Here is a 12,740-nt window from a genome sequence, read left to right as displayed (position 1 = left end):
AAGATCACTTAGTTGAACTCCATCTGTCCAGGAATCCAACAAATACAACTGTTTATTTCCAAGTCTTATAAATTAATAGGCATAATTTCTACAACATGACTGCACTGGCAGTGTTTCCTCTGCTGAGAGGAAAATAAGAAAAAGGATAGGGATACCAATGCTGCATAAACTTTGGTCCTGTTTCTATTGACAAGAAACTTTACAACCTTCAAATAACGCAGAAGTCTACAAGGTACAGAAATGCATAAATCAAGTAACTGTGAAGGACTCCCCTACCAGTTCATAATAAACGCTCTCACATATAATCTTAGTTTTATATAAATGTCATGAGATATAAATTAGCAGAGAATTACTTACATGGACAGATAGACAAGGGAGCTGTTGGCGTTGCAGTACAAAGCATAGAAATGCCTTAATTCTTCTGAGTCACTAAGAAAAAAAAATCCAACTCTACCATCAAGCTTTCTGCTGTTGCTGCAATGGGCTGTCACAGAAGCTAACTGTTTCCCTGCATCTGTTTGAAAATTAAGATTCTATATAGCCTTGGACAATATGGGAAAATGAGACTCCCTAGAGCATAGGTACTCCATGATACATTTAAGGGCCTTATGATACGTCGTATAAAACTCATTTGGTGAAGCATGTTTAATCACAGTCAACTCTTCTAAATGCCCTTTACTATCTATGTAACCATCTTGAAAAAGTTCACAACTTGCAAATTGATTAAATTTGTAAATTACAATTTTAATGAGAATCCTAAAAAATACGTGCCTCAAATCCAAACCTGCAGAGGAATGTAAGACCAAAAACAATTCTAAGACAATTGGTCTGTTGATCACACTATCAGAAGGAACACTGATTCATGGTATCCAGAAAGCAGAGATGGGAATACAATGCACTAACACTAGCAAATTATGAAAATAAGTACTTTAGCACTGTTTTGTGCATTTAATATGTTTTCTTTCCTAACTACTGTAAAGATTTTTTTTAATATTTACCACAAACAATTTTCACCAGAAGTTGACATATCTTACTTTTAAAGCAACCACTGAGACTAGGATCTCTGAAGCCTTTTAGAAAGGAATAACAGAGAGTAAAAACAATCAGAAATGACGTGAAATTTTATATTTTGTTCCTTTTGCATACTTCTGCTACAACACCTGTAACAGGAATTCAGAAATGTAAAATCTCATGCTGATACCTATGTTCTATTATCCCACTGCACACAGCGTTAAGTACAGCATTCTCCTGCAATGATGCACTGGTAGTTAACACATCCTACTGGCTCTATGATAATGCTTCAGCTTCCTTCTGTCCAATTTACCTATCCTGAGTTCATGTTATCAGAGACTTCACAGTCCCTTTCCTGGCTTGTCTGTATTGCAAATGCCTTCCATCCTGACAACCAAGCTGGACTGAAAGTCCTTTAAAGAGCACACAGAGAAAGTGCAGTAACTTTGCACTGTTGCTTCATAAGCTGCAGAGCTGTGCAGGTCCTTTGGTTTGCTTACATGCTGCTGAAGATCATGCATTAGGGACTTTCTACACCACTGTTGTATTTTACCACGAAAAAAAAAAAAAAGCACCACTTCAGATTATTTAGGGTATTAGAAAAATGAGAACAATTTTTTTTTTTTCCCACCACACTTCTGTGTCTCATCTCTACCTCTTTTAAACACACATTATGATGAGAAATGTAGATTATTCAGTCATAACTAGTCTTTTGGCACTGAGCTCCACCTGCTGACAAGTCTTTCCAGCACTGCAGAGCTTGCATATCAAGTTTCAGTTTTATCAGTCGTTCAGTATAATGCTAAGGTATGCAAAATAAGCCTATATGAATCACGCCAATACTGAAATAATAATATGGTTTCTAAACAGGACCTGAAGTAGTGCCAATTTAACTCCCACATGCCCTAAAGTGCTGCATTCTATTTAAAAAAAAAAAACACTAAATAGTTATCAGAAAAAGTAAATACATATTTCTAAAGATACTGGGTTTGCACCTTTAAAATATTTGTTTCTGTCATTTAGGAAAACAGGAAAAGACATATTAAAATGGCACACAGACTTCAGTGTATTCATGCTAAACAAAATTATTATTTTGTATTATTATTTGGTATTAAGTCTACTGCAAGGCTTTTGTTCTCCCTGAAGATTTCTTGTTCTGTAACAATACTCAAGTCAACACTGATCTTCTAATTGTAAAGTCTTACTCTGAAATGCAAACCACCATTGTTATACTTAATTACTTCAGCAAATTTTACACTGGCACTGCAATGTTCCAAATATTCTTGGTGTTTTTATTTCTAATCAGATGATGAGATGCAATGGGGTTTTCTTGTTGTTTTCTTTGTTTTAATTGTGGTGGACTATTACCACACTCTGTTGATCCAATTAATAGCAAGAAAAACATATGTATCTTAAGAGAAACGACAACGCAAGCATTCATTAACTAAACACTGAAAAGCTAGCTCAAGCTTCCAGTTAGTTTCTGTAAAATGACATAATATATAATAATTTGGATACTACATTATTTTGACAAAAATATAACTTTTTACCAAGAATAGTCAACCACTCCACAGTGTCTATCTCCTTACTTTCATATAAGTATAGAAGAACAAGTTAACTATAATTCTCCTGATTACATTGGGCACAATATTGCAACTGCACCTATTCTAAGGGGCTTAAATATCTCTAACCATGCAAAAGCATGGTTATCCCATTACAAAGCTATAAATGTTAGAAAAAAGATACAGTGTGGTGTGTTTTTTATTTCATATAGGATCCCAGGATTGTTGAACACAACCATTCAGGATTTTTTCTTATTCTTTGCTATGCTATCATGACTGAACAAAACAATCATCCAGCAATTTTCTATTTTCTTAAGATGTGTACATGAACACCACTATAGAGCTAACAGTCTGCAAAACTTAAGCTATATTCACGAAGTCAAACCATACTGAAGACTAAAAAATATGAACTTTCCTACAGTTTGGACACAAAAAAGAACAAGGAAACATAAGAAGCTATAAGATGGCACACAGGTAAAATAAGCTTGTCTATAAAATCCTATCAGTGTTTCACAACTGCATTACTTTTTAGTGTCCTACAGCACCATAACCTACTGTAAGAGATGGGAAACAAAACAATTTGCAAACTATTGCTCCATGAAATTGGCTGTATTTATATGATACAATATAAATACTTCATATAAACAGGACTTCAACTTTTTAATTTAAAATCACCAAAAAAAATCCAGTTGTGACTGAATATATCAAAATATACTTCATATGCGTGCTCGCAATATAAGTCAATACAACATTTGTCATTATTAAGAACACAATTTTTAAAATATGCATTTACAATTAATTTTCCAAGGGGAGTAACTACAATCAAATGTAGTATCAGACTACATTTAGGTTACATGGCTTTAGATAAAAAGGAGAAACCTAAATACATTTATAGCTGAGGAAACGATCCTCCTGAATAATGCCAGGATGAGCATCAGCAGCAAGAGTGTTCCATTTCTGATCATTTATCATCTACATAATTTTAAGGAGTCATACTGAAAAAGAAAAAAATCCTATTATGCAAATTGACAGGATGCTTATTTAAATACACAGCTAGTCTGCCTATTACTTTTCTGACTGAGAGGTCAAGTCTTCCCTCTCAAATATGCCTTTAATTTTTTTGAAAAAACATTGAAAGAAATGGAACAAAGTTTTATTAAGTTAAATTGCAGTTCTACCTATCAGTATTTAGTCATTTTATTAGCACAGGTTATCAACTTAATAGTTAAACAAAACTTAAGTGATATTTGCCTGTCTTGAATAACTTATTCATGGGAAAACACCCAGCACTTAAACCATATCCATTTTCATGATATATACAAATCATAGGACTAAATCCTCTGGAGTCAAATTAGCAAAAAAATTGTTATTCTTGGCGCATTCAACATATGCGAGAAGGTATTTCTCTTGTAATTCTAAAAATCTCAGTATACATCTCTTTCAGCCAAAAGACAACTTATCATAGGTAACTTTCACTCAAAAAAAAAATCCTGAGGTCAAAATTCTGTATAGTGTACATATATATGCAAGTATTTTCTCCTACACTCTGAAACAGAAGTTTGGACACCAGAAGAAAGACTTTAGTATCCTTGAAGTGGGGTGGAAAAATACCATTCTATCATTCAGACTGCTCAGACAATATTCAGTAGCACTACTGCAGGTTATTAAAAGAAGCTAACAAGATCACTTACCTCCAAAAAACCCTAAGCCTCATGTTCTTTCACAATCATTTTCCTGATCCATCCTATTTTCTTTCCTCATCATTTTGTGTATTATCATCTCCTCCTAGATCATGGTAAGCATTCAAACTTAATGAAATAATGTTTTGTAGCAATGAAAATGAACAGTGTCTTGTAAATATTAAACAAATTTAGTGGCAAGAAAATCCTGACAGTTAAGTATAACTGTAGGAATGCAGAAAAGAGAACTTGGTTCCTCAATTAGATAGAAAACAAAAGCTTTCCTCTCAAAGACAGCCATTTTATCATCACTCCACTGAGCTGCTGCTCTGCAGACCAAAACAAATGGCTGGCTAAACCTCTAAAGAAAACAAGTCACATACACCTCAAATACGTCAAACCTAATCCATAAAAGCAAACACTACTGTCTGTCCCTTTAGTAAACAGGTATTGGTTGTTTTTGTTTGTTTGTTTGTTTGTTGATGTGGCCTACTGTCTCTCCATATAGCTGCATAAAACTGAGAAAAGGAAGTCACAAAATATTAGCAAAGTGAAGTACTTTTAAAAATAACATAGTGTCTCATCAAGTAGAACAGTAAATTTACTTTGATTATCAAGAGCATGTAAACATTTAAAAAGAAGTTGCAAAGAAACAAATGTGAGTTGAAAAGAATTATTAGAGTATGTAATATTAATTTCTCAGTTACACAATGTATGCACTGATTCCAACAGCTTTTACTGTTAGTTGTCTATCTACAATTGTGAATGTATTTCTTCAACACAGCTGACAAAATAACCCATAGCTATTCAGTCATGTTCATTAAATCTATTTAAAGATTTACACTTTTAATTATAAAGCAATCTAATGAGAACCTTAGCACAAAGGGTACGGAAGGCCAAATGAAGTCTATGGACATGCATAAAGTATTAGAATTTATTACATTTTAAAAAAATAAATCACACAACTGAACTGTTTTTCTAAACAACTAAGTCTCCACAAATGCAAAGTGAAGTTTATTCACTTCAGTCATCCATGTGAATGTATGTCTTGAGCCTCTCATCTCAGGAACAAAGTACAATAGCACAATTGCACAATTCAGTAAAACTTACCATAGAAGTGACTGATCTGGCATCTTCTTCATAATTCACTACAGGTGGTGGTTCTTTCCCATCATTCTCTTGAACCTTTTGTTCCAGTAGTTCTTTCTGGGCTGCAAATTTTGCCTCAGAGCATCTTAATTGCTGAACTGTTTGCTTAAGTTCTTCCAGTGCTTGCTTTTGGCTCAACAAAAGAACAATACTGCAAAGAAAAATAATTTTAAAATGCACAACTTAAAATGGATACTTTGCTTTACAAAAACTACAGACAGAAAGCATTTTCAATACTGGAACCTGTTTTTTGGTGTAGTTTTTTTTTCTCAATCACTATCTATTCACTCGATGAAGAAAATTTTACTAAACTTTTATAAGAGTGTGAAAATTCTTCAGCAAAGTTATTTGTTCGAAGACATAAGCGCATGAAGCCAATATTAGAAAATTCTCAAAGCTACAAGACAAAAAAGCAATATTTTTTACTTTGCCATTAGTTTTCTTATTTCAATCTGTAACAAAAACAATAAATGCAGATACTACTACTTTCATCCACTTATGACCGAATTTATAACCACTAGGGTTCCCCATCCTTTAGAGAAGAAACAGACTTTTAGATTATGATTTCCAGTGATGAGAAACCCACTGCAATCCACACAGTTGTTGCGATAATCATTTTCAATATACTGAATGTAAGATGAGGTTAATAAATTGGCTCAGCCTAAGGTTAGAGATATCTGTTGTCTCTATCTTCTGGACTGAAAGGTCCTCTACTGCTTAAGTATATATTTTGGACTATACACACGTAGCTCTTTAACATTCTTAAGCTAAACATATTGAGCTCCACAAGCAGCTAAACCTGCGCCCCCCCACCATTTTTTTTTTTTTTTCATTTTTGACATGATTTTTCACTCTGCTCTGAATGTCCCTCTGTTTTGCAACATCTACTGAAATTGGATCCCATATTCTATTTGTGGTCTTACCCATACCAACATTTATATAGTACATTTCTGTTAATAGATTCAGAAATCACAGGAGCATTTTCAAATTACCCTTGTTACCTCCAACCCTATTCCTAATGCAGAGCAACAGCCACCCTCAACTACCATAAACTTTCCTTTTTGTTTGTGTAAGTTTACATTTTGGTTAACCTCTGGAGGTTAGACCTCTACAGGTCCCTTCCAAACTCAATCATTGGTCCTGTGATACATTTGGATAGATTAAAACACCGTTAGCCAAGCGCAATACAGAACTCAGTTCGAGTTTACTAGTGTGTCACGTCAACTTATCTGTTAGTTTTCTTCCAGGTCAGTAACTCAGACTAACAAGATTTAGTTACAGTTACATTTTATGTCCACTTTCCAGTTTTTAGTCTATTTATTGACTCTTCTTTATTTGAGAGATTTAATGCCTCCATTCTTACACTGACAGACTTCAAACTGTTACCTTATAAAAAAACAGCTTGTTAATGACCCAAGATTCTCCTTTCTCAAACAGTTGCAGCGCTGAAGACTGTTAATCAGTTTTTGAGCTGGAAACGAATTTGGAATGAAAAAAAAATGTAGGTGGCCTTGAAGCAGACAGCTACATAAAAAGACTGTATTTGTCTCTTACCACTTTCCTGTGCTGCAATCATCAAGGTTTCCACCTTCGTTGCGGGCAACTAGAGAGCCATTTGAGGAGACCCCACACAGAAATAAATAAATAGATAAATAAACAGAGCCCCAAACCCTGCAGCTCGCCTAGAAATGAATAAAGTAGAGTCTGAGGGACTCCCAGAAGGATGGAGACCTGTGTGTGTAAAAGCAAAAAGTCCTTCTTACATTGACACTGTCAAGTACAAATTCAGTCTTAAAAGCATGAAATGACAATATTAAAAGAAATGCTAGAAAGCTAATTTCCTCATTTGGAAAATACGAGAGATCAATTAAATGAAGATGGCCACGAGAAAGCTCTTTACATTAAGGTATCAAAGAACCCCCACATTCAACTTCAAGAAACACTCCAAAATAGACAATCAAGCAGGTACCTAGATGACTCTGTTACCCTTAGGAACTGCCCAAACCAAAGATGGACAGAAACTGCCCAACAAAGAAAAGCATCAATGGTACAACACGGACAACTATAAAAACACTCCAACTGAGACTAGAAATGTGGTCTAGAAAGAGACAGATTTCTCACAGTCTGAAAGAACAGATTAAGGAAGTCAAGGACCAGATCTACCGAGAACAAGGGTACTGAATAAAATCACAGTACTCTGTCCCTCTGTACTTTCAGGATAACTTCTGGAAGACATACACTCCTGTGAGCTCTCCCCTTTGGAGAAAAAAGGAAATTTAGAATTTATCCCTGATAACAACTTGAGCATATATTGAAGGATTTTTCATTTGCCCTGGCCAAAACAAATGTGTCTCATGTTATTCCTACTTCAGAAATGAAGTTGGTTGTTGTGTTCTTGAACAAGGTTCAAGTAGCTCTGTCGACACTGCCCACAAAACTACTGGAAAATCCAGAAGAAAAAAATTTAAAATTGCAAGGCTTATCAATTTTGCACATCCACAGCTTCAATTGTGTCCAAAAAAGCAGGAGAGACTACTCAACCTTGTTGTTGACACAATAAGAAGTTGCTCTGCCATAACTTGCACATGTAAACACTGGACGTGAAATAGGCATAGCTCAAACACACTAAAATCTAGAAGTCTTAGATGACAAAATATTCCTTCACGTACTATCCTGAGACAGATGATTATTCAAACAAGTTCTAAAGTAATAAAACCATCTGTCACTGGCGGGAAAAGATAAAATGTCATATCCCCAGACATGTGCATTGTACTAAGTTACCAAAGAACCTAAGCCCTTACATCCAGCCAAATGATCACTTGTACAGAAAGGATGAATCTGATGTATGAAGCCACAACTGGAGGACCCAAAAGCAAAGTTAAGTGTGAGACTGTGGATATTTAAAAACATCACACAAAAAAATTAATAATCTCTCCTAAAGACAGTGTTCTTCATCTGATCCTCACTATGGGAGAGGAAAAAAAAAAAAAGAAAAAAAAAAAAAAAAGATCTCCCCATGAAAATATGGCCTTTTACCATCAGCAGAACTTTGGAGAATATACAAGATAGCTAAAATGACAGTAACCCAAACACTGACTGGTTACAACTCATGATCCAGAGAGAAGACATATCCTAGATATTGAAACTCCAGTGCTATATTCTCTTTCCTGGACTGTGGCAAGATGAGTACCAAGATAACCATCTGACTTTTTGCCCAAATCCATCAGAGAACATTCACCAATCCATCTACGCATAAAGAATTAGTATCTATAAACTCTTTGCCTATGGCTTTTATCAATGCAAACTTTATGGTTCTTGTGGCTAGCAAGAGCTACTACCAGCCTCACAGAGTGAGATCTTATGTAAAAAATGCTTGTGAGACCAGAAGAGGGCAACAGTTAGGAAAGTGGTAGAAAGGTAAACTGAATCAAAGACCAAATATCCAATATGCTACCCTGTCAGGAGTGCAGATGGTATACTGTGTGCACACACACACATATATATAAAACAATCTCCATGTTGCGGGTGATTTTGTCATTTGAAGGCAGAACTGGATATTGGTGCCAGGAAAATAGTACCAATACAGTTTAATATTGAGGAGTTACACAAAATCGGGTATGGAGATACACTTCACCACATGCCCTAATGAAAAATGCAGTAGGTGTAAAGCTCAATTCATAGTGCTGCCAGAATTAGACACAGAGAAACACTATCAAGCCTCAGCACAGACTGCAGCTGTAAAGTCAGTAAACACAGCTCAGTCTGGCAGTGCTGAAGCTGGGTCAGAAAGACGTGGGGAGGCAAATGAATTCCAAACTGGTTCAAGGGAAGGAAATAGGAAACTCAGTTTTGCAGACTTTACCATCATATTGCCCAGATAAAACAGCTACAGAGAAGATCTCCTCAGCACTGAAGGGTGAAGCTCAACACCTTAGGTGAGGCTCAGTAACATAGCCTCAAGACAGGTGCAGTCTGGACTGAAATCATCTTCTCAATACCACAAATGTCTGCTACAGGATTAGCCAAAGGAGCCTACACACAGCAGGAAAGGCAGGGATAGTCTGAACTACTTTCAGAGGGACAGAAGGACAATAATGAATACATAATGAATACAATAATGAATAATGAAACATTCCTACGGAAAAGCAGCAAAAATGACAAAGTCATGTTATTAATATATATATACTCATATATATATGAGTATGACATGACTCTCTGGATCAGACTGCTTATCCTTTATGTGACATGCAACAAGAAGGTAGGTCATGAATTCATGAATTAGGTAACTGGAAAATATACTGTGAGTATATGTGTAATTCATCAAAGAAAGAACAGAAAATTATCTAATCACAGTAACTAAACACACACAAAGTTTCTTATATGAGTAAAATACAATTGATAGCATCAATTGACAAGGTGCCTTCAACAAATAGCTAAGAAAGTTTCTTTTGTGTACGCAGACAGTATTACCTGAGGAATTGCATTCCGTTTCACTGGCATTGTAAATCGGTACTTATGACCAAGTTAGTAAGACTATGACCGGTCACAAGAAGAATTGGAAAAACATCACTATAGACAGAAAAGTGTTTTGTGTTTTTTTTTTTAATCTGTTGTAATTACTTCAGTCTAGACTAGGATGTGAATATTAACCAGAGGTAGAAGACGACCAGTGATCTGGCACCAGAATGACTCATTGTGATGAATGATTTATTTATGGCATGTAAAATAACCATTAATCCCTCACCTTCATTATTTACTGAGCGGTACCCTAGGGTATATTGCTTCTACATTCAGTACTCTGAAGAAAATGCCATGAAGAATGAACCCAACCTGACAAGTTTCAAACATATTATTGCATAAGAAAGATTACAAGTCTTCTACATGACTTCCACTCTGAAAAGTCTTTCACAAAATTGTATGCACACAATGAACTCTGTCAATCAAAGAGACAACCTAAATTGACTCCTTTTCTTCCTTCAAGCTGAAGTTACAACACTAACCAAAGGTCCAGTTCTTCAGCCATCACAACAGTATGACAATAAAATTAATTTAAAAGAGGCAGTCAGTTCTCTAATTAACAAGGATCTGCAGTCGGGAAGGTTTATTTTTGAAATGGGAAACTAACTTGTTGTTTATAAATAAGAATCATTTCTGACAAAAGCAGAACAAGACTACTGGAGATTATTTCTTATTTAAGTATTAAGAATTACATTATACACACTTTACCCTCAAATTACTCTATTTTGAAATTTCAATTGCACTTACTCTGACTTCTTTTCACAAGTCTTAGAGGACTCTTCTATTTTTTTCTCTAGTTCCAACACAAGTTCCTCTTTGCTCAAAAGCGTTTGCTGTGTTTGCATCAGTTCTTCTATTACTGTTTTTAACCTGTAAGACATACATTACAGAAATCCATACTGTGAATACAAAAACTGTACAACATTGGAAACTTCTGTTGTTTTTCCTGAGGATGAGAAGAAGAATTAGTCTTTAGTTTATACTGCTCAGTGCTTGATGGCCTTTCTTGTGGATACAAATTTATATTACACTATTAACCTTTATTTTTACAGATCCACACTAGCCTGTGTAAACATATAAGGTTACAGAATGATCTGCTGCCTGCAGGTTCTTCTATCAACAAAATTTTCTTTAGAATGCGTGATGAGTTCTGTGAATTAATGCCTTCCTAATATATTGCTAATATACGAGATGCTTTACAAAAAACAAAAACCTTATGACTGCTGAAGCACATTGATTAAATACACAGAATTAGTAGTTGGGATGTATACACATTTAGAAACAATGAAAAAAGAACCAACAGGTCCTGCATTACCAATTAAAACAGCACTTTTCACGATAAAAACAAGATGTATACTTTTCTCTACAGTTAACTTTTTAAAAGCCACATAATCTTTGCTAATGGAAAATTCAAAGTCAAGAAAAAACTTGTACAAGAACACTTAATACTAACAGAAAAACAGTTATTGCACATCAAAAGCATTAATGGAACTTTGCAATTATAGCAGCAAATATTTCGATAACCAAAAAGTCAACAAATGTAACATGAGACTTTGTGACACACTTCTCATACAACTCTGCACAAATACTCACATAATGATGACTTCTAAAATAGATATAAAACTAGATATGTTGGCATGAAGCAATTGTTAAACCAGGAGAAAAGTTAAAAATAAAAAAAAACTTTTGTGTGCATGTATATAAAATATATAGAAAATATATTTGGATAGGCGAATGCCCAAAAGGAAGTGGTATATATAGCACTGTGTGCATCTTCCCTCACCTATTCATCTTCATCTGTTTTCTCTATATTTTCAAACCCAATTGTAAAGTAGTAAAGAGTGGAATAAAAGCAAAATACATATAGTACTTGCTACTGCACAGATCTGTTGCTCCAAACTATTCCAGATGTGAGAGTATCAGAGGTCATCTGAGAGTAATTTACACGCTCTATATACCTAGGGACCCACGTTGCCGGTGCTGTATATACCAGAATGAATAATTTGATCTTAACATTGAATTAGTTCTCTCTCCTCCCAATATATTTTATACAATGTTGATTAAACATTCTTTATTCAGCCAGTCATAGATGTTATAAGACTTAAATTTAAAAAAGCCATATAGTGAATGATAAAAGTTTACTTCCCAAATGAACCAGCATCTGCATGTGTTTATTTTGACATAAGAACAACACTTGAAACATTTCTCAGAAGCCCATTTTTTAATCAAACATTTTTATTGTTATTAGGTTATCGAAATCTGTATGCTCAACTTCTCAGAAACAACGATTTTCTTACACAGTCTCTAAATTAATATCAGCTATCAACTTTTTTAATACATTGCTTAAAAATTAATTACCAATTTTCTAACTGAAAATACTGCTTTTTGATCAGCCTTCTAATCAGCATTTTAATCAACACTGTATTTGGCTCAACAACTGACTCACAAGAAGCAGATGTTACACTTAGAAATTTACAAGTAAGATCAGTATATTGCATCTTTTATCCATAGATGATGACTTTTTAAAGATCCATTCTGCAAGTGCTGAAATAACAGGAATTAGGCTGATGATCTGTAGTTGTGAGATCACTGTCTTGCATCTTCAAAGTGCTGTAACAGAATGTTTCTGCAGAGGAGACAGAGCTTTAGTATCTACCAAATATAGATATACACAAGCACCAGTATTCAATGAATTAAAACCAAACTAACAGATTGTTCATCATCGGAACGTATGATTGCATACACGACGAATCAACACATTGAAATATCTTAACTTTTCAGAAATGTCTGATTTTATATTACAGCATCATACTGAAACAAT

General features: G+C 34.7%; 1 protein-coding gene across 6 annotated transcripts in view; it reads right to left on the bottom strand.

The window, feature by feature from the left end:
• FER (FER tyrosine kinase) overlaps window positions 1–12,740 on the bottom strand; it is a 201,261-nt gene that overhangs the window by 138,096 nt on the left and 50,425 nt on the right. For 5 of the 6 annotated variants that reach the window (XM_035562586.2, XM_050716502.1, XM_050716503.1 and 2 more), the window contains 2 exons: window positions 10,667–10,789; window positions 5,363–5,552 (listed from right to left, as the gene is read on the bottom strand). In XM_035562586.2, the coding sequence (XP_035418479.1) occupies window positions 5,363–5,552; window positions 10,667–10,789 (313 nt within the window). Of the gene's footprint in view, window positions 1–5,362; window positions 5,553–10,666; window positions 10,790–12,204; window positions 12,546–12,740 lie in introns of those variants that run through there. The other variant, XM_035562589.2, reaches the window with a different exon arrangement.

Source organism: Cygnus atratus, chromosome Z, assembly GCF_013377495.2.
Source record: "Cygnus atratus isolate AKBS03 ecotype Queensland, Australia chromosome Z, CAtr_DNAZoo_HiC_assembly, whole genome shotgun sequence".
NCBI lineage: Eukaryota > Metazoa > Chordata > Aves > Anseriformes > Anatidae > Cygnus > Cygnus atratus.
The sequence above is the reverse complement of the archived record's forward strand: the minus strand, read 5'-3'. Positions and strand labels throughout refer to the sequence as shown.